At 52.7% G+C, this 21,668-nt stretch overlaps 5 protein-coding genes across 5 annotated transcripts; 3 read left to right on the top strand and 2 right to left on the bottom strand.

The window, feature by feature from the left end:
• Positions 1-118: 118 nt before the first annotated feature.
• Positions 119-9,249, bottom strand: ASPSYDRAFT_33930 (uncharacterized protein; the record flags this gene model as incomplete). Its single annotated transcript, XM_040845165.1, has 10 exons — positions 119-187; positions 340-870; positions 898-1,616; positions 1,658-3,434; positions 3,487-5,859; positions 5,925-7,793; positions 7,843-8,757; positions 8,817-8,906; positions 8,960-9,096; positions 9,225-9,249. 10 exons carry the CDS (start codon positions 9,247-9,249, stop codon positions 119-121), a joined length of 8,505 nt encoding a protein of 2,834 aa, XP_040699726.1.
• A 608-nt stretch (positions 9,250-9,857) lies between these two features.
• On the top strand, positions 9,858-11,129 carry ASPSYDRAFT_157380 (NAD-dependent epimerase/dehydratase family protein; the record flags this gene model as incomplete). The annotated part of the gene is made up of 1 exon (XM_040842635.1): positions 9,858-11,129. The coding sequence occupies one exon, from the start codon at positions 9,858-9,860 to the stop codon at positions 11,127-11,129; it is 1,272 nt and encodes a 423-aa protein (XP_040699725.1).
• A 958-nt stretch (positions 11,130-12,087) lies between these two features.
• On the top strand, positions 12,088-14,513 carry ASPSYDRAFT_182840 (uncharacterized protein). The gene is made up of 2 exons (XM_040843519.1): positions 12,088-14,088; positions 14,155-14,513. The coding sequence occupies exons 1-2, from the start codon at positions 12,175-12,177 to the stop codon at positions 14,416-14,418; spliced, it is 2,178 nt and encodes a 725-aa protein (XP_040699724.1). The 5' UTR covers positions 12,088-12,174; the 3' UTR covers positions 14,419-14,513.
• A 718-nt stretch (positions 14,514-15,231) lies between these two features.
• On the top strand, positions 15,232-18,570 carry ASPSYDRAFT_33927 (uncharacterized protein; the record flags this gene model as incomplete). The annotated part of the gene is made up of 1 exon (XM_040845164.1): positions 15,232-18,570. The coding sequence occupies one exon, from the start codon at positions 15,232-15,234 to the stop codon at positions 18,568-18,570; it is 3,339 nt and encodes a 1,112-aa protein (XP_040699723.1).
• A 288-nt stretch (positions 18,571-18,858) lies between these two features.
• On the bottom strand, positions 18,859-21,173 carry ASPSYDRAFT_92119 (putative alpha-amylase; the record flags this gene model as incomplete). Its single annotated transcript, XM_040852610.1, has 9 exons — positions 18,859-19,533; positions 19,610-19,850; positions 19,908-20,054; positions 20,112-20,277; positions 20,331-20,559; positions 20,640-20,748; positions 20,796-20,911; positions 20,972-21,010; positions 21,063-21,173. The coding sequence occupies 9 exons, from the start codon at positions 21,171-21,173 to the stop codon at positions 18,859-18,861; spliced, it is 1,833 nt and encodes a 610-aa protein (XP_040699722.1).
• Positions 21,174-21,668: the final 495 nt, after the last annotated feature.

Below are 21,668 nucleotides of genomic sequence, written 5' to 3'. Positions count from 1 at the left end.
CGACTATACAAATACATCTGCTATCGTGTCTTTAAGCTATACTGCTTCTTCAACTCGGCACCCCTGAAGCCAGGCCACTGACATCTGTCGTCCAGGCTGCGTTCTTGTCACGATCTATTCAATGTACATCCAGAGCCTCTCTTTCCAGGTCAACAACTGAGTTGTCAGCGATACTGCCATAAAACACCTATAAATCAAGAAAAAAAAATATAAAAGAATATAAAATATATATATATATATATATACAATTATGGTTACAACAGAAGGGCTATACACGCATCAAGCAATAATAAACAGAACAAGGAGATGACGGTACTTTTGGCCTCTCGATCAACTAACTTCAGAGCTTGTCTGTTCAACCAGAACAGTAGACGGCTCGAGTTTCTCTTCAGGGGAGGAAGAAGAACTTTGCCCAGAGACAAGCGCCCTGCGACTCCGATACTTGCCCAACCACAGCATTTGCTCATGCTCACGGAGATACCGCTCACTAGAGAAATTCTTGTAGATATTCTCACGGCCCAGAAGCCCCAACTTGCGGCGCTGCTCAGCCTTGTCATGCATGCGCTGCGAAATCTGCTGAACTTCCTCTGGAGATGGCTGCAGTGACAGCGTAGGGGGTGTATACCCCTGATCATCTTCTGCAAAGGCAGCCCACTGCCCCAGTAAGGCCAGGACGCGGATCTGAGCCCCAGCGAGAGAAATGGGGTCATTGGGAGCCACGACCTCGCTGAATCTTTGCCCTGAGGCTCGGTCGGTCACCACGCAGAAGGAGGCTCCAACGTCGGTGCAGACCACGGGCACGCCAGTGAGGGCTGCCTCGCCCATGGCTAGCGGGAGTCCTTCGGATATAGACGAGTTCATGAACAGCCACTAGACATATTGTTAACAATCACTTACAGGAGCAGATGAGGAACGGTAACGTACTGCATCTTCAAGCGCTACTAGTGGATCTCCCAATCCCATAAGAAAAACATGTTCGCGCAAGCCCTTCGAGTCAATCATCTGCTGGCACTCCGAGGAATATGCCGGGGACCGTTCCATATCTCCATATATCTTGAGCCGGTAGTCGTGGAACCCCCAGTTGTTGATAATAACATCAGCAGCCAATATGGCCGTTTTCACGTCCTTCACGTACCGCACATGCGACAACATGACAACGGTTGGCTTCTCTGCTGCCTTGGCCTCTTTATTCAGCCTATACCTGTCCATATTTGCAATCCCGTTCACAACGGCATCGATCTTCCGGCTGAACAGCCGTCGATGCTGTAATGCGCCTTCGCATGTTCCAAGCTCAATCTCCCAGCCTGGGTTGAAGTATTCGGCGCACGGGAGGACAATATCTGCGTGATATTGGATAAGCACACATGACAGATGGGCGAGGCTGATCAGGGAATGGTTGACAAATATCGAGTCCAGACACAGCGCCGACGATAGATACGCAGCTATCTCACGAAAGCTGATCGCGTGGTCCCACAGCTGCAGCACACACTGGCGTTTAATCTTGCATAGCACCCCATAGGTAGCCCCCGTCCAGTGGTGGGATACCTGGAACACAGCAGGAATCTTTTCCGGGACGGGGATGGAGAATATGAACAGATCTGTAGTAGTTAGCCTATCTGTAAATGAAGAAAAAGAAGAAGAAGAAAGGGCGCCCTACAGCGATGCCACATATCCAGCGCCGTATCCAGTTGCGGAACCGTGGGCCTTTCAGCATCCAGCCATTGCGAGACAGGAGTCGCCCCCTCCATATCCTCGCTCAACCACAGCTCTCTCCACGCCTGCTTAACGGTATCGCTCATCCAAACATCGTTCCAGCTCCTAGATGATTCAAAGTATGCGTTCAAGTCCACCAGCGCCTGGGTCGCTTCCTTGACATGCACCCGATCTAGACGGCCCATGCGCGCGCACCGGACAAGGGTAGCCAGCACAGGCAGGAAATTGGTGCGGATATCAGAATCGGTTAAATCCCAGGCCCTCTCGACAATAGCAGAATGCAGACAGTTCTGAAATATCCCATGCGTCGGGTGCAGGAAGTCCAACCCCCATTGCGGGAGAATCGTCAGGGAGTGCACGTTATGCTCGACTTGGAACCGGGGGATGCCAAAGTCATTCGCGGACTCGGCGATGATATGCCATCTGACTTGCTTGAGGTTGTTTACAAGGTCGCGCCGGCACGCAGAGACACCACCGGGTTCATTGGGCCACGTCCCTGTGTCCATGGCCAGGACGTGGAGCTCGCTGCTGCTATCATTCAGCTGTGTCGAAAGCGTGCGTGTATTGATTCTTGAATCGCCGCCCTGGCCGAAGCTGGCTAAATCGCTGAAATTGAATGCCAGAGGAGCCCAGGAGCTGACTTGCTGGCTGAGGTCGACGTCCGCAACAATAGCGTCTGCATGCTCATCGAGGTACGCGGTTGCTGCCTCGAGGTTGCCCCGGTCTCGTCGCCGCCAGTAGGGCTTCAGCATCTGGCTGGACCGGAGGAATAGCTCGTCCAACCACCTGGCAGTGACTGCATCAACGTCATTTGATGCTCTCCAGGACTTCCAGAGAAATGTTCTTCCCTGGGATATAGAGAGCGGATACCGTCTGATATTGCGCCGGAAGAGGCGAGACAACGTACCAACTTTAGCAGGGAATGAAGCCAGTGGATTGTCATGGAAAAAGCTGCTCCTGGTTGGTTTCTGAAGAACATTAAACCAGTCTTCAGAAATCATGGGCGGCACAGGGACCGGATCCCCGTTAAGGGTTGCTTGTATTGTCGGGTGAAATCTATGGTCATAAGCCCACTCGACGCTGTATATTTTGTCACCTTGAATGAATAGAGCCCTTGTCACCGAAGGATAGGGGATCCATTCATCCAACTGTCCTGAACGCGGCGGTGGCGGCGGTATACTCCATGCAACTTGGATAGTGATATGTGGGAAGATATACTCCCCTCGCAGAAGGTCACTGTCCGATCTGGCGTTCTTTGCGTACCAATATTGAAACCGGACAGGGTCGGCACCTTTAACTGTTGAACCAGAGAGCACAAACCCTCGACCATCGTAGCAGAGGATTTCAGACTGCGACCTGCCGTGAAGACACTGTCGCTGCAGTGGCACTCTCATGCGTGCTTCAGAAGAAGAAGACACCACCGGCTCGTATGCATAGACAAACCGGTTGGTAGAAACCCCCTTGTGATCAAATTCTTCCCGGACTCGCAAGACCATGTCTCTTGTATAAGTGTTGATTGAAACCAAGTTCTCCGTCTGGTCGGGCTCCTCTTCATGACGACCTGAATATTGATATAATCGCGAAGATCCATCCTGGTCCGAGTGCATAAAACAGGTAAATGCACCATCCAGCATATCAAGCGCAACCCGATGCCTTTCTACTGTTACTGTTTGGCCTCTCACTGACTTGTAAAGTGAAGAGATTCTCCTTCGACCGTGCAACTGAGTCGCGTCAGCAGCGAAGTGACTAGGAATTGCTTAATGCTGAACTTACCAGAACAAGTGGAAGAATGAGATCCTGTAACACCTTGCCGAATGACCATATACATGTTAGACAGCGCTTCGCCGGCCATGAGATGAACAAGGGCTGTGTGCGAAGCATATAGTCCAGTTCTCGCTGGTACTCGGGATCTGCAACCAGCGAAAGCACCGTGAATTTGATGCACGATTTGATCTTGAGATATGTTTGGAGTAGCCTCGCTTTGACGCCGTGTGAGGAACATCCTGGTGTCTGATCATCACTAGATTGTAGAGATAATACCGGGCTGCCTTTGCTCAGGTTCAGCGTTGATGTCCTGGCGGTCTCCTCGTCGATGATAAGCTGAGCATAGTTGTTCACAGCCACAGCCAGTGAAGCGCTCATATCGTATATTTCGAGCCAGACATCCAGGTCCGCGGAATCCGTCAACTTGAATCTCGACCGAATCCACTCTACTTGGGACGTAGATACATTGTATGACTTCCCGCATGCCCGCTGCAGGAGGGACATTCGGACATCGGCTGGTAGAAGATCCCATTCCTGATCAATGTCAATCCCAAGTAGAAGATGTCTAAGGATGGCCCTTTGAGTGCTGGCAATCAACTCTCGCTGGGGGCGGCAGGACAATTGGAGCTGGAGCTGGAGCTGGCGTTTGATGCCTTCTGGGATAGACACACTGCTATAATTCCCATGAACCAGCAGCTCCGCAAGAACTGCGTGGTCGTGCGACAGGCCCAGGCAGTTCTCAGCCGTGCTTGACACCAGCGCTTCAGCGATAGCAAAGCACCTTCCCTGGAGTGTATCCCGGACCTGGTCCAGCGGTGTAATGACAATGACATGCAACAAATCTGCAGTCCGTTTGCTTAAACACCGAAAGGAACCTAGCTCTTCTGATCTGAGTACAGAACCTGCCGAGATGAGCTCGACCAGTATACGTCCGGACTTCCATAATTCCGCTGTCCGGCGTAGTAAGTCCGCAGCCTGAGGAAACGCGCGTGAATAACGTCTAGCCTGCTCAGACTGGCGTCGTGAGCTAAGAAGAAGTACCTCCATAACCTCGACGCCAGGATACTGAGCCGGATCTATCCTGTATCGGAGATTCAAAGGCATGGACATAATCCCATCAAAGGCACTAGCCAATGTCCCCTGCGGGATCTCCGGGTCTGGTTCCAGCGTGCTGCATGTGTATACAGCCACCTCGGCGGCAGTGCCATTACTATTAACCCCGCGAGTCCGTCCCACATTCGCCTTGAGAAGCGATATGAGTGCTGTAGTCCAAGTGCCAGCGGCCAATCCGATAACGCCGCCGTAGGCAAATCTATCCGGGACGAGGCGCAGCAAGAGGCACGTCGTAAAGCCGACGACTGTGCCGAGGGCTACTGCGCCGTCGGCCCGGTGGCGCACATATATCCTGCTATACTGGTACCAAAGGAGCCCGCTGTATGCACCGACGTATGCTAGATACATCTGGGTGGCGCTGCGTGAGGATTCAAAGGCCCACATCAAGGCAGCTGTCACGGCCAGTCCCCAAATGTGCAAGAGACTGTACTTGAGCAGCTTTGACCAGTATAATGACCGACGTTTGAGTTTATTGTTGAGGACTGCGCTGTTGAGGGACTCGAGGCTGGAAACCTGCTCGGGCGTGTGCTTGTGCGCAATAGCCCATAAGGGTTGGGAAACGGCGTCGAGAACCACGGCACCCATGAGGTAATATGCAAGGCCAAAGCCAACAGCCAGCCGGAAGGTCTCGCTCGAGACTGACAGACCGACTATGGATTCACCGGTGAGCAAGGCAGTCCATTTGTCCATGAGTGCGAGAGCAAAGAACAGGAGTCCGCCCCAGACTTCCTGCCCGGAGTGTACCCAGTGTAAGAATGCGCTGTGCAGTTTGAGACCCTTTTGCATGCTCACTAGAGTCTCGGTTCCTGATTTGAGCTGCAGGTTCCATGTTGGACTGTAGGGGAGAGGGAGCCGCGTCCGGGTAGATTGGCAGTACCATGTAAGAAGGAATTTTGTAGCGGGATATCCCATGGCTAGGCGCTGGATGAAAGCGTCTGAGGTAGGTTTTGACCAGAAATGGCGTGCACGTTCTTTTCTAACGCAGTCCCAAAGTGTCTGGCGTATCGTAAAGTAAGATGGCATCTTTTCGTCAGAGACATTCGGCAGATATGTTCGTTGATACCAGCCGACTATCTCCTGCTCAGTCACGCACGGAATGTCGAAATACCAAATATTCCATTTGGAGATCACTCGCCGAGTAGCAAATAACAGTACAGCTAGGAAGAAGGCCAGCAAGCATGGGTAAATGACGATGTCATGATGCAGCCACGTAGTGAGCAGAGGGGAGACGAGAAGCATTGGAACGCATGTCACGATAACCACACGGCCCTAATCACGTTAGAATAGCCACTTTCATTAGGTATTCACTGCCGTATTTATTAGAGCTCACGTACCGATTGGAATTTATGACCGGGCATCTGATAGATCGACAATGTCGACAGGACCATCAGGTACGTTGTCAAGAGGATCAGATACACGAGGAATATTATACCATAGCGAAAGGACTCGGCGATTCCAATGCCAATCAAGGTGACAATGCCCACTATTATCACAACGGCCAGCCCAGCAACGAACCGCGTCATCACAAACATGCTTGTTGCAGGAAACGCCATGGAATAGAAGTAATAGCTCCCCCCGGAACTGATCCAGGTGCCAAACGCGCCGCCGAGAAGCAGTGCCACCATGAGCGCTGCAGTTGCTGCGGTTTTATCCGTATCCTCCATGAAGGCTGACAGGTAGAGACCACGACCCACGGTCGTAAGCAGCATAATGTCAACCAATGCAGGAATGGCAAAGATGCCGAGAAAGGTGATGCGATAGTGCAGCGGCGTGTCCCCCTCGGCTGCGTCTGGATCCAAATCAATGTCCATGGAGGCGTAAGTCGTGGGCAGTTCAGTCGTGCCTTCGTCCTGCAAAGGGGGCTGATGCTGATAATGATATGTACGGATCTGGCTAAACAAGATTCTGCCCAGTTCGTTCGGCGTCGTGTCGAAGTAGGCATCGCACCGCGCCCCGACTGCATAGAATTCAGCAAAGCAGGCCGCTTGAATATGGTGTAGATGAGGCCCAGGATTCCGGTCGAGCACCTCGAGGTAGACCTCTCCCAGGGCTAGTTTACGGACAGTACAGAAAACGGACATGGCCAGAAAGTCTGCCTGCACATCGATACATGAAGGCTTCAAAACAGCGTCCATTACCGCAGCCAGTTTCCCAAGGGTGTTGCTGTCTTGATTAATAAGGGCGTCTTCTATAAGCACACCAATCTCTTTAAATAGTGCCACGGCAGATTCATATCCTAGAGACGAGCCGCCCTGGGTCTGGTACCATTGCAGACGACCCTGCACGAGCTGCTCGGCCGTCACTTTACCCCCAAGATATCCCACCGAAGATGTTCGTCGAAGCTGGGCCAGGCTGGGAGCGTTTAACAGTTGATTTTCACAAACAGCTCTAACCTTGGCAGCGAGTGCTGAGGACCGATCGCATGTCGACTGGCTCAATCTCTGCGTCCATAAAAGTAGCTCTACCGGAGTAAGCCCTTCCACGTCTCGTACCAGACGAGCAGGCAGCCCCCATTTCGAGCAGAGGCTCTTCTTGGCCGCGGATAGTGATATCTCTGCCGTAAAACACTCGAACCGTGTGAATCCTCGGCTGGACAGGAACGTATGCAAAATTGCCCCTGTACGATCGGTAGTTTGGCTGGAGAGGTATATATGCGTAGTCCCCGTAACGGAGTCAGCTTCATATATGCCCGAGACCTGTGTCTCACTGCAAGTGCGGAATCCAGAGTGTAGACCGACCCAGACTCGGACATTGTGGGTTGCAGAGGTACTTTTGGAAAGAAGATGAACTAGATCCTGAATGCTGGAGTACATCGCAGATGCCTCGGAATCCACTGGTTCAATTTGACGTAGCTCGCGGGCTATCTCGTCCAGTTCTTCTTGCTGCAGACGCTCCAGAAGGTCCGACTCACGCAGACGTCCTTGTGCTTCCAGGAGCTCATTGATATCCGTGGCCGAGCAGTCAAGCCCCAGCTGGAAGCAGCCCAGGCCGGTATAGTCGACGCCATCAGGAGAAACCGAGAACGGGTCCAGATGTGCGTGACCGTTCTGGATGGACAGATTAGGTTCATTTATACATGTTTCTGAACTCTTCGTAATGACACCGTTTGTAGGGCACATTATCTTTAACTTCCCAACGAGACCAGGAACAAAGCTGTCTAATGTGCCATACAAAGGGTCGTTCCCGGAAGACTCCTGCAGTATCTGGGAGAGAATTAGATAAATCGCCAGGTATACTATACGAGACACTCACCTTATCATTAAACCGCCAATGATCGTGTGCTCTTGCGACTGCATCATCCCCAAGCCAGGCCAGTGCTGACAGCGGCTCCTTCATTACCGTGCGAGATGCAGCAATATCCGCATCCACCAGGGCAGACCTAGGGCCAATCCAGCTCATGGCAGTGTTGTAATTGCACCATTTGAGCGTACGCCGCATAACATGATGCGGGATGGTAACTTCATCGTCAACTACTTCCCACATGGCAAAGGTACAGCTGCCTGCGGGTTTCCGGCGAGCCAGCGCCCTCATGATAGACCGCGTCTTGGACATCTGGTAGTAGTCCTGATCCAATCCGTCAGGACTTATCGTGGCGTTTTGGAAGACGATGCCTTGGATGCAGCCCATGTCGATGTCGCCGTACTGGGTCTCGTTGGCGAGGCCTGATATCTCCAGCCAGACATCGAGGCCGATATGGTTGATGTAACCAAGCAAATGGTTAAGCACAGCTGGGCCGAAGAACTCCTCCCAGTTTGATAAGAGGACTCCTTGAAATGGCGTCTGCTGCATGTCATGGTTCTTAAAGGACGACGCCAGGCTTTGGGTGACAATACCGAGTGATTCAATTCTTTGCTTATTTGTAGTGCTGGCAGTCGACCCCAGACAACTGGACACGTCGAGTCGGCCTAGTATATGTGTAGAGCTACAGTGGCTATCCACTGCATTTACAACGCCCTGTTGCAAAGGGTCGACCACGATGACGTCCCATTGCGACAGTAGGCGTCCTTGTGCCGGAGTAGGAGGGTCTGCTATTGTACCCAGATACACGCCGAATGACTTGAGGCTTTTGCGGTCTTTCTCCCTCGAAGGAAGACGTTGCGCCGTTTCCTTTAGGGAATGTAAATACCGGGCAATTGAAGCAGGGGCACCGGATGAATTCCGGCGCCGCTACGGTAAAGATATCAGTACCTGATATTCATTGGGCTAGTTAGATGGAACAGACAAACCTGCCAATACGCGAATGCAGCCCTCCCAGTGACAAATGCAATGTACAGGCCGCCTATGATTACGGTGGTAAGAATGAAAATGGCGAGGACCTGTTGGAGATCAGATATAGCCACGAATGCGCCAGAACAATCGAGTGACCTACCTTCCCTGGCCAAGTGCCCAGCATATCGTGCCATCCGATGGCATGCAGGCCTAGGTATTGGGCCTCCATCATGCCAGAGCTGGAGTCGGGTATGGCAAATCTTCCTTCGGCGTCAAACTGGAAGAAGATATAACTAGCTATGGATGTTTACGGCTCGCCGCCAGTGGCCATGGGATACCCGTCTAGGCCTCTCGAATTACTCATGTTGCCTCCCAATTTCCATCTCTACGGGTCATTATCCCAATGCAAGCGAGGTGCCGCTCACGGCAGGATCGTTGCATGACGGCCATAAAGGGCAATGAAGAGTGTCTGATACGGTGCCATTTGCGTCGAAGCCACGGCTCTCTTCTCCGCTAGCTTTTTTTATCAGTACAAAATTAGCCGAACGCGCCAGACACGGCCAGGCTCTGGTTCGACCAGATCGGGGACAACCTAACCGAGTCATGGTCGGGCCCAGAAGCAGCCGGTGGTCCTTGCACCGCGAGATCGGATCTGGCGAGGGCAGCCCTGCCCCGGGATTTGGGACTAGATCTACCGGATTCGGATACGAGACCCTATTTCCGTGGATATCCTCGAACGTGGTGCCGGGTCCATCTCCAACGTCTGGGGGTGTGACACCTGTCGTCTGGTCTAGACAATGAGGTTCGCTTACAACGGCGGATTTGACAGCCGTTGCTGATGCGGATGCTGGGGCCGCGTGAGGCTCTCCAGACGCCACATTACGCTTCTACAGCCCTAACTTGCGGACTGGACTGGCCGTTGCCGAAAATGGACTTGGTGGGCTGTCTCGGTCAAATGGCACTTGTCATATCAAGACGGACCAGCCCAGTCTCCTGCAAGTAGACTGCTTCTATCCTGCCAGTTGTCCCGTCAATCACTTTGTTTCTACGGCTCTATAATGACTTCAGACAGCAATTCGCGCTGGAGCTCCTCCAGCTCCGTCGAGCCCTTCTTTGACCTCTCCAGTTCGGATACAGATCCGGACTGGGTGTCCGAGAAGCTGTCTCCCCCGGTCGGAGACAACGAAGAGCAATATATCCTTGTCTCCGGGGGTCTGGGATACATTGGAAGCCACACCTGCTTGGAGCTGTTGAAAGCAGGATACAATGTCCTCATTGTGGACGACCTGAGCAACAGCCACTACCAGGTCTTGCACCAGATCTTGAAGGCTGCACAGGGCCATCATAGCCGTGCTGAAACTGTATGCCCCAAGGCAACACTATCGGTCCTGGACTGCGGCGACATTCCTGCGATGAGAGAGCTGTTCAATGCGTACTCCCTAGAGCCAACAGCTCCTGGCAAGAGCCGATCCAAGATCACAGGCGTCATCCACTTTGCCGCCTTCAAGCAGGTCGAGGAGAGCATTCGCAAGCCCTTGAAGTACTACGCAAACAACATCTCGGGCCTCCTGAACCTCTTGTCTCTCCTAGACGAGTACAACATCCGAACCTTCATCTTCTCCTCGTCCGCCAACGTCTACGGCTCCCAAGCAGCAGCCGGCCAGCTGCTGCGCGAGGAAGACTGCCTCCATGAGCCAGAGCAGCTGCTCCATCCCCGCAAGTCGACTCTCTCCGACATAACCAATACCTACGGCCGGACCAAACTCTTCGGCGAAACCATCCTCGCCGACCTGGCCCGCGGGGATCCCTCATGGAGCATCGTCGCCCTGCGATACTTCAACCCCATCGGCGGCGATGCGTCGGGCCTGTTAGGAGAGGACCCCAAAGTCCCATCCACAGCCCTAGCGGCCGCCCTGGGCAGAGTCATCACCGGCCAGAGCCCAAAGCTCTATATATACGGGAATGACTGGAACACACGCGACGGGACCCCGATCAGAGACTTCATCCACGTCAGCGACTTGGCCCGCGGACACATTGCTGCCCTGGCAGCCGCCAGTGAGAGGCGCGTCAAGGAGAACTTTCGCACCTTCAATCTGGGCACCGGGTCGGGATACTCCGTGTTAGAGTTTCTCCATACGCTCGAGACTGTGTCGCGCAAGTCTATCCCCTACCGTGTTGTGGGCAGGAGGCCAGGCGATGTCATGTCCTCCGTTGCCAACACGGAGCGCGCGGCGCGAGAGCTGGGCTGGTGCACGGAGTTGTCGTTAGTAGACGCCTGTGTGGATCTGTGGAATTACCTGGATAAGGGGCATTTTTTGGGCCAGGAATAGTGTTTGGCTGTTCGAGAATGTCTGTGTGGTCGGACAGTCTGACTTACAGAAGGTTGGCTACTTCATTAATGCTTGACTTGATATAACTCATTCAAAGGGACCTTGCAGATTTACTGTAACTGTACTAACTAACTATCAGTGGCTGGAAACTTTTTTCCTCCGCGAACAGCCTCGAATATCTCCGGGTGGTCGGTTCTCAGCCACATGCAAGGAGGGTTGTTTCATACGCCGAACAGAGGCCTACCGTGCACCCCAGCCGCAAAAGTGTCTAACCATTTGCTTTTTTTTTTTCCGTTTCTAACATATGTCTGGATTTCCCTGTATATTATTAATCTTAAATACCAATTTTATTTCTGTTGTTACCCTGAGAAATCCTTGGCAGCTTTATATTCGTTGCAACCGGGCTGCCGCAACTCGACGCCCAAGAATGAGAATGTCACAATGACCACCCTGCGCTATGTGGCGTCGACCTGGACCGGTCAATTGCGGAACTTGCTGTCTCTGGATATTTCGAGGCGGCACTTTGTCTGAAACAATGATCGCTCAGAACATGGTAGTTGCTCTTATCAACCCTAGGGCTAGTTGCGTTGCCCACTGGCACATCCATCTCCCATCAGCAGATCCATATCCTATCAGCCATTATAACCCAACTATCTGTTATTTTTATGTAGCTGCACTGTGCGGAAGCCCGCCAAAACTATCAAAACTATGTAGCGCTTTCTCGCTTGTTCGAACGGAGGCTGGAGTTCGTGGCGTCTCAGCGCCTCCCGTATGGAATGAAGATAGCAGATGCCTGCCTCATTCCTGTAGTCTTCGCGAGTCTAATGTCTGCAGGGGCAATCAGAAGATACTTGGATAGTTAAATGTACTTCGCATTTATAACCAGCAAATCACCCTCATTCCTCCCCCTGAAGATCATCATCCGTGATACTTCATTATCTTACAAGCCCTATCAAGGGTTAACATTCGTTATTTTGTACTGCGTTCCTTCTCTAGCATTGTTTCCATCTATCACCGTAGGTGGTAGTACTGCGTGGGCTGTGTCATGGGAAACAATTACTCGACAGGTCTGCCACAGACCAAACCTCTCCCTTCCACGTCTGCCACTACGTTCTCCGCAAGCACCACTGTGCCTGTCAGCGCCTCTACTCCCAGTGTCTTCAGCTCGAGTGTTCTCGCTAGTAATGCTGTCAGCACCTCCAGCACAGCAGCGCCCTCGTCCACGGCAATTGAATCCCGTGGCAGCTCGGCTCTGGCTGCTGATATCCTGGTCATTGCTCGGAACTCCGCCGAAGCCAAAGTGGCATCTTCCGGTCTAAACGCATATGGAATCCCATTCACTACGTTGCTTGTCCCCCAGGAAGGCGTCCAGCTGCCAGACCTAGACTCCTCTGCTGGGGGCAAGTTTGGTGGGATTGTAGTTTCTGGAGAAGTGAGCTATGACTATGGCAATGACACCTGGGCCAGCGGCTTGACTCCCAGTCAATGGAACCAACTATATGCCTATCAACTTAAATACGGGGCCCGCCTGGTCGAGTACGATGTCAGTCCAGGAGAGAAGTTCGGAACCAGGGCAGTATCAAGTGGCTGCTGCGAGGAGGGCCTCGAACAGCTGGTTTCCTTCTCCGATACCGCCGACTTCCCTACTGCTGGTATTCGCACCGGTGCTGGTGTGAGTACAAGGGACCTCTGGCATTATCCAGCGGAGATTGCAGATACCTCAACCACCAAAGCCATTGCCAAGTTCGCGAGCAACCAGGTTATCAAGAGCGAGACAACAGCAGCCGTGATCAACAACTTCAACGGGAGACAGCAGATGGCATTCTTCATCGCGTTTGACCCGACGTGGAATCCAACCTCTGCATACTTGCAGCACGCATGGATTACATGGATTACCCGCGGATTGTACGCGGGCTATCGCCGCGTGAACCTGAATACCCAGATCGACGACATGTTCCTCACTACAAAGATGTATAACAGCCAACGCAACTTCCGGATCACCCCGGCAGACCTCGATGGCATCACCAGCTGGCTTCCGGACGTTCGGTCGAGATTGAATCCCGGCAGTGACTATTTCGTCGAGGTTGGCCACAACGGCAATGGGAACATCGAGGCCGCGAGTAAGCAACTGGGCTCTGTTCGCTGCAGCGGTGGTGCAATCCAGATCACACATCCAGCTGCTACTCCGCCCGAGTTCAAAAAGCCGCTTGGGACTGGTTCGAATATCTGGCCGTCTACGCCGTCTTCGTTTGACTGGAGCGATTCCTGCATGGATGCTGATGACCTCCTCCAGTGGTGGAAGAGGAACTATAACGAATACGCCCATATCTCGCATACATTCACGCATCTGTCCCAGGATAATATAACATATTCAGACGCCAGCAAGGAAATTACTTTCAACCAGGCCTGGCTATCCCGAGTCGGCATCTCGTCTGCAACCCGGTATACCTCTAACGGCATCATCCCAGCTGCCATTACAGGCCTCCACAACGGCAACGCCATGCAGGCCTGGCGTGATCACGGTATCACGAACTGCGTAGGCGACAACAGTCGCCCAGTTCTCCGCAACCAGCAGAATCCAATGTGGCCGTACTTCACCAGCGTCAATGCTGACGGGTTCAATGGGATGCAGGTGAACCCGCGGTGGGCCACGCGTATATACTTTGACTGCGATAACCCGGAATGCACCGTGCAGCAATGGACCGATATATTCTCAGGGAGCGGCGATTTCAATAACCTCCTTGAAGCGGAGAAGGAGTTCACCATGGTTAATCTCCTCGGTCTGTATCACGACGGGTACATGTTCCACCAGGCAAATCTGCGTAATGCAAATGCTGCCAATATAACAGTCGGTAGCTCTACCGGTCGATACTCGATATTCCAGGCCTGGGTAGAGACCATGGTCCAGGAGCTAGGTAGGCTTGTGACATGGCCTATCGTGTCGACCACACATCAACAGGTAACCATCTCTAACCCCAAGCCCAATATCAACAGTGTTACGAGTATAGCTAATATCCACCGTCAGATGTCCGATAACTTCCTCCGACGCTACAAACGCGACCAGTGCGAATACGCCCTGGCCTACGAAGTCTCAGGCGGCCACATTACTGGAATCACAGTGACAGCGGAGAACAACCGATGCAGCGTCTCGATCCCTGTCACCTCGCCGGTTGAACTGAGAGGTCATAGCTTCGCGACTGAACAGCTTGGTAGTGATCCCTTGACTGTCTGGGTGCAGCTCACGGGTGGGCCGGTGAGCCTTGCTCTTGCTTCTCCGATTCCACTGTAGTGTTTTATAAAGTCTCTGTAAGGAACGCAAATGCATTTAAGCTACATTATCTAGTATAAGATATACCTGTTAATTCTATATAAATCGCACATTTACATTACTCCCGACACCAGTGAATACTCAAAGGCAGTTCCAGTTACCCGGTTAATTTCATGCACCATATGTAGCTTGTTGTGCCTCATACAGGTACTTGCTTATACCATTATGGGTCTCATTAGGGCTTCGCACGTGGATAGTATTCCTGTCCAACATATATATTGTCCCTGTCTATCCCACGTGTCGTGATGATTTGATCACAGCGTGCAAGGCTGCTGGGCACTCGTTATTAGTCCAGAATACAGTGGCGTTACCACCAGCCAGGGTGTCCAGCCTGTTCTGAACAATTCAACCAATCCACGGGCATTCATAAATCAGCTGCAGCACCTGAGCCCTATAAAACCAGTCCTTTGTCTGTCCCCATGCAACCCCGCGGCTTAGGAATCTGCCCTCCCATCTTGGCCTGCCCCGCACAGCGCCAGCTGGTCGAGTTTAACAGGACGAGGCTGGACTTGTAAGTAGCGCAAGAAAGGAGGAATCGCCGCATACCGGCTCTGTAACGACGAGGCTGAGTATAGACCAGAACCGATCTCAGCTCATAATCACAATCAATATGGCGGGGTCTGCAACGAGGCTCAGCAGCGGTTTCATAAAAGGACAGCGCATAAACAGCCGGACCTCTGATGGCTCCACGCGGTCGTCTGTGACGCGATCTCCCTAAGAAAAGGGTAATCGAGTCCCCGCCTGCAGAAGATAGATAGAGGAGAAGACGAAAAGATGGATCCGGTATCGGCAGCGGGGACAGCAGCCCAGTTCCTCATGCTTGCTTACGCCGTCTCCTCTCGCATCACAAAATACTGCAAGTCCACAGCCCACGTCCCCGTCATCTACCAGGACCTCTCGACGCAGATTCCTCTGCTGGCTGAGCTGTTTCGCAGTCTTGAGGGTGACCCTGCTGTCAATCCGGATCAACATCTGGAACTCGTCCTCAAGGGGTGTATCCGGAACCTCACGACCTTGAACAAAATCCTGACCAAGGTGCTCCCTGAGAAAGGCGACTCGGTGGCATCAAGAGTCCTCAAGGCCTTGCGGAGCGTCAATGCCGAAAACACAGCGAAAGAGTGCAAGGCTGAGCTTGAGAGCTACAAGACAACCCTAACTCTCTACCTGAGCACTCAGTCGTCTGTCAAGCCTGCTGCTACTGCTGCGCCTCCTCCCCCTCCCACGTACTATTACCTCCCCACCCTCGGACAAGGACCAGCCAAGTTCGTCGGACGCAAAGACACCCTCGAGGCAATCGACCGCGTCGTCAAAGCGCAAGGCAGAGACGCCGATACCAGGATCGCCGTCCTGCTGGGCATGGGCGGGCAAGGCAAAACCAGCCTTGCGATTGAATACTGCAGACGCGAGAAGACGCGCGCCCACTTTAAAACGATCCTGTGGATCAACAGCATCTCGACGCTTTCCATCCAGCGCAGCTTCGCGGAGATCGCAAAGAATATACTCGCGCTGTCGGGCGAGCAGAGGACGTTCGCTAACATCCAGGCCCAGATTACCTTTGTGCACGGCGTCGTCGAGAAACAGGGTGGCCACTGGTTGCTGGTTTTTGACAATTACGACTGGCCGCAGAAGGTTAAGAATATCCTCGACTATACTCCCAATTTGAATTCCGGTTCTGGCTCGTCGAGCGGTGCTGTTATCATGACGACTCGCCATGCGGATGTTGCGCCGCTGGGCACACTTATCCCCGTCAACGGCATGAACGAGGCAGATGCTGTTGAGTTGCTCTTTCAGCGCACTGGCCACACACGTACAATTGCTCATTTGACTCAGGCCAGAGCTGTCGTTAAGGTGCTGGGGTACCTGCCGCTCGCCATTGACCAGAGCGCAGCCTACATTCGCTCGCGGAAGATCAGCCCGGAAGAGTTCTTGGATCACTACAAGCACCGCAAGGAGAAGATTCTGAAGGACGTTCCTCATATTTGGGAGTATCAGCGATCTCTAGAAGGAGAAGGGGAAGCAGAGACGCCTCTCGGAGTGTTCACGACTTGGGAGATGTCGTTCGTCCAGGCGCAGGAACATAGTCCCATCGGAGCCGACTCTCTGGCCCATTTCCTGAGTACTCTTGCATTCGTCGGCCCTCTCTACATCCGAATGGAGATGTTCCAGGCGTACTTCGATGGGTTGCACGCTGCTGGTGGTACTAGTTCCATTCAATCGTGGATAAAGCCCTTTTCGAACGGATCAACCTGGGACAAATTCGTATATCAGGACGTTGTCGTTTTCCTGGCCGATCTATCACTGGTCCAGCATGTTTCCGGTGGCGATGACAATGATTTAAATGACGCCTCGGGCTTTTGCACGCTCTCACTTCATCCGCTGGTGCGAGACTGGATTCAACTGCGCATTCCACCCAGCGAGCGGCGCCAGCACAGCATCGAAGCACTCCTCATCCTAGCCCACTACATCAAGTCGGCCGGCATCGACTACCGCGACTGGGCGCTGAAGGTGCGTCTTCAAGCTCTATCTCACGTCGACGCCAGTCTCGAGCTCAAGGGTACCTACGCTGCCGACTGGGCCGACGGATCCAGCTACAACGAACTGCGCATCGCATTGAAAGCAATATGCACATTCTACACCGACAACGGACGCTACGACGAGGCAGAGCGGATCTGCAAAGAAGTCCTCCTCGCCAGCATAAAAGCACAAGCAAGCTGGGAGAAACGCGCCTCGACAGAAGCCCAGCTAACCGATATCCTGCTCCTGCAGGGCCGCTACACCGAAGTCGAGGAAGCCCTAACTCGCCTGCTCAGCTCCAAGACCAGCAGCAGCAGCACAGAAACAGACACCGCAACCGACCAGGGACAGATACGCAAGACAAAGACAAAAGTGCACATGCTCAAGAATCTTGCACGGTCCCTCTTCAAGCAAGGCCGCTACGACGAGGCAGTGGCCATGTACCACGACGCCCTCCGCCAACAGGCCCTATTCCTACCAAGCAACGACCTCACTGTGCTCAACACGCGCGAGCTCCTCGCCCAGGTCTACCGCAACCAGGGACAGCACGAAAAGGCCATCGAGATCTACACCATGGTTCTAGACGCTTATCGCGCATCAGGCCTCTCGAACCACCTCGAGGCCCTGCACTGCATGGTCAACCTCGCCAATACATACCGCGCACAAGCCCGCTACGATCTCGCAACGCAGCTCTACCAAACAGCCAGCAGGGAAGTCTCAGCCAGACTCCACGCCGACCATCCCACAGCGCTATCCACGAAGCTCTTCATGGCCATCAACCTGCGCGAACTCCAGCGGTACGACGAGGCAGAGGACGCCTTCCGCGACGTCATCGAGCGGTCTGCCAGAGTACTGGGGCTGCTTCATCCAGATACACTCAAGGCGACCATGAACTACGCCATCCTATGTGACCGCTCCGGGAAGACACTCGAGGCGGAGGAGCTCTACCGCACGACGCTCGACGGGCGCGAGAAACGCCTCGGCGTCGATAACCCTTATACCCTGCGCACTGTCGAACGCCTGGTTAGTCTACTGTGGAGTCAGGACCGCAGGGACGAAGCACTCAGTATAACGACGCGGACACTTGCAGCGCAGAAAAGGAGGTCTCACTCTGGTCCTCTGCCGCCACTCCCAAGTGCTCCGGGCACACCGACTGGGAGAGCGCTGGAATATGAAGGTCCAGATCCAGGCTCTGGTTCAAGCTCCGGTTCGGATACAGAGCTCGATCCGAAGTCCACTGCAACCAAAGACAAAGCCATAGCAAAAGCTCACTACCGTCCCATCGAGACGCTCTTCGAAGCCGCTGTAGCTCGGGATCTGGAAGCGCTCGACGCCGCGCACCGTGACCGCATCGAGACGCAAAAGTCTCTTGCGGCTGTATATTCCTCGCAAGGAAGGGCTGAGGAAGCGCAGCGTCTTGAAGGACTCGCGCGGGACGGCGAGGAGATTCTCAGGCAGAGACTGGGCGTGGAGGCTGTGGCGGCTGGTCGGCATCGCTTGGATTCGGATACGACTCTTGTCCAGGGGGCTTCTGAGTTGTTGTTGGCGGATTCGCCGATTGAGGATCCGTCGCCTCCTTATTCGGAGAAGGGGGAGTGAATCGGGTTGATGGTGAGGGTGAGGAAGTGATACGCTAGGTCAAATCAGATACGCATTGGGACTGAACTGGAATAAACCCATATATCCAGATATCTCGTCATATCGTATTTACCATAGCTTATCGTACGTCAGGCTGATTCGCTCTACATATATACGTATATATACGGCCATTGTGTAGACACTAAACAAGCCCTACTTCCCTCCTACAGTCATAAAAGCCAACCACCATCCAAAATACTTTTACATGAATATCACACAACATTCCAGATAAGATAGGTACTCCTCCGATTACCTCCACGACCCTCCCACTGTCTTCTTCTCGCCCTCACACCCCCCAGGAACCGTAAACTGCCGATTCGGATCACTCTCCCAAACAACATCCCCACCCGCCTCCTTCTTCAAAAACTTATACTCAAAGCTCGTACCAACAGGCAAGCTCACAGTCACAGTCCAAAGCGGGTTCGCAGCCGTATACTTATCCGCCGACAACTTAACCGCCTTAGCCGGATCCCAGTTCCCAAGCTGCGCTATAGACCCAGCGATATATACATTCTCGCCGTAGACCGTCTGCACTTTCTCCTCGAATACAACCGGCAGTGCCGTTGCCGTTGCCGTCCCAGGCGCACAGACCGCTTCTGTAGGCGTTGCAGTTGTAGTAGTGGTAAGTGTACTCGTCGGCGTACTACTGCATAATCCGCTCCCAGACACCCACGAGGCAGGGACAAGCGTGCGCGGAAGACCAGACGACATAGGCACAGGGATGTTACCGCTCGAGTCGACTTGGAGGGAGGAGCAGGTGTATAGTTCCACGAGCTTTGAGCCGGACGAGTACCCGTGGTTACTTAGGTCAAATGTATACGAACTACCGCCGGAGCCGTAGTTTGAGAGCAGGGTGATAACCTGCGAGCCTTGGGAGCCTTTGCGCATGGCGATGTGGTTGGAGTCGCTGTAAAAGGGCGTATTCTATTCAAATTCAACAGTTGCAAACAGTTAGCAGATGTATTTAGGTACTGCCTGTGAGTTGAGGGATAGGGCTGACCCGAGAAGTAACGTAGCCCGAATCATTATCAATAGCCAACTTGCGGACCTTATTCGTCGCAGCAATGAACTGGTACAGCTCGGACTGCGTTGAGTAGCCAGACCACCAGACAGGCTCGCGGTTATACGGATCCTCTCCGCCCTCGTAGTGCTGTTCCTGGCCGGCGTAGACGATTGGGATTCCATCGGTGAGGAAGATGAAAGCGAGGACGTTCTTGGCCTGGGATATATCTTTGGTGTAACTGGGACTCTTAGTGAGTAAGACGCATTCCAAGGTTAAGAACTTTATGCTGGCGTACCTTGCAAATCGAGCATTATCATGATTCTCGATAAAACTGCCGAGCAGAGTTGGATCCCTGCAGTTAGACGAAACGGAGTTGATCATGTTATACAAGTCGCCCATGTTTCCGCTAGAAGACTTGAACGCTTCGCGGAGGGGGTAATATCTAGAAGCTAGGTTAGTATTCGTCTCCATACTCGAGTAAATAAATGTAGTCACATACATCGGATAGTTCATGACCCCGTCCATAATCGATGCCTGGTAACCGCATGTATACGCTGGATCGCCGTCCAGAACTTCACCTACGGCATACACACCTGCTGCCTGGACATATCCAGGCCAAAAGTCCTTTTCGACGTGCTTGACAGTGTCGAGTCGTAGTCCGTCAACTGATTTCTTTGTTAACCCTGAGAACCGCCTTTGATTATTGACGCCGGCTTACTGGAGTACTCTGAAACAATATCCTTGACCCAGTCATACCAGATACTGCGGACTTCCGAGTTCTGTGTATTGAGGTCAGTGAGCGAGACTATGTTATCTCCCAGGTAGCAGTTCTCGGATTGCCATTGATCGTCATAGTTGTTGATCGGACAGTACGAGTGGAAGTAGGAGGCCGAGTTGAATGGCGTGAAGATGCTGAAGTCGGTTGATCCTCCAGGGCCGGCGTAGGCCTGTCAAATAGTTAGAATAGTTAGGATAGTTAAGAACAAGAAGGCAGACAAAAGTTGTTAGCGGGCAGTGGATATAGTACCATATGGTTGGCCACAACGTCAAGCATAAGATACATGCCGCGGTCGTGAAGTGCCTTGGATAACGCCTTTATATCGTCTGCTGTCCCCAGGTGGGATTCGACGTTATATCTTATGTCTTCTTAGCTCAAGCCTTGGTAATATAGAGGGCAATATACATATTCTTCTGCCAATAACCGTGGAACCCCGTTCCAAACGCAGTCGTCTCGGGAATCTGTTCGGTGATGGGTGTGATCCAAACCGCTGTGAATCCCATGTCTTGGATATAATCGAGCTAGCAAAGGTTGGTTTATTGAACCTCCTGCAAACTATAAAAAAGGGCTATATGACATACCTGGTTTATAATCCCTTGCCAGCTGCCACCGCAGTATGTCTGTACCCAGTTAACATCCACAAATCAAAGGATAGGGACAGAAAAGGACGACCCTTTGGCTCAGCTCACAAGGAGCAGACGTCGACCCATCAGTCCGAGCAAAACGATCTGTCATGAGAAAGTAGATAGACTGGCTGCGCCATCCATCTGCATTCAACGCCATTGCGCCATTCCCAGCCAAAGCCAAAAGGGATGTCAATGTCGAAAGTCGCATTGCTATGGATTCCTGGGGTGATTCCTATAGAATAATCTCTGCTGCATCTAACATACTATCTTATTGTACATTGGAATGGGCCTTTTATATCCATTTCCCCACAGAGCATCCCCCGCAGCAACCTGAAAAGTGGACTGATATTGGCGCCGGAGGTTACAAAAATTGCAATCTTGGCTGACAATTATTGTCTACGCTTATGACCAATCCGATTTTAATGCTAAGGATAGATTTAGAAGACTTCCTTTTTGTGAATATGCCGGAGAGCCTGAGACGTATCGGTTTATCGAGCCAGTCTGGTCGTTCCCCACAGAGCATGCATAGCTGCAGGATTAACGCCGGGGTCCGGTCCTGCAGAAGTCACAGACACTGCATTTGCGAGATACTATACCAAGGATGTCTAGCTCTGATAGGCGATATCCTCCGGGGCGGGGACGGAGGGGCGGA

The sequence above is a fragment of the Aspergillus sydowii genome (assembly GCF_001890705.1).
Source record: "Aspergillus sydowii CBS 593.65 unplaced genomic scaffold ASPSYscaffold_10, whole genome shotgun sequence".
NCBI classification, from domain to species: Eukaryota; Fungi; Ascomycota; class Eurotiomycetes; order Eurotiales; family Aspergillaceae; genus Aspergillus; species Aspergillus sydowii.
Note: the sequence above shows the minus strand (reverse complement) of the source record. Positions and strands in the feature narration are given on the sequence as shown.

What these genes read in the sequence shown, in the direction of transcription:
- ASPSYDRAFT_182840 (XM_040843519.1), top strand. Translation starts at nt 12,175, where the DNA reads ATGGGAAACAATTACTCGACAGGTCTGCCACAGACCAAACCTCTCCCT. An exon ending in TGTCGACCACACATCAACAG is followed by an intron (nt 14,089 to 14,154) that starts GTAACCATCTCT and finishes ATCCACCGTCAG; the next exon opens with ATGTCCGATAACTTCCTCCG.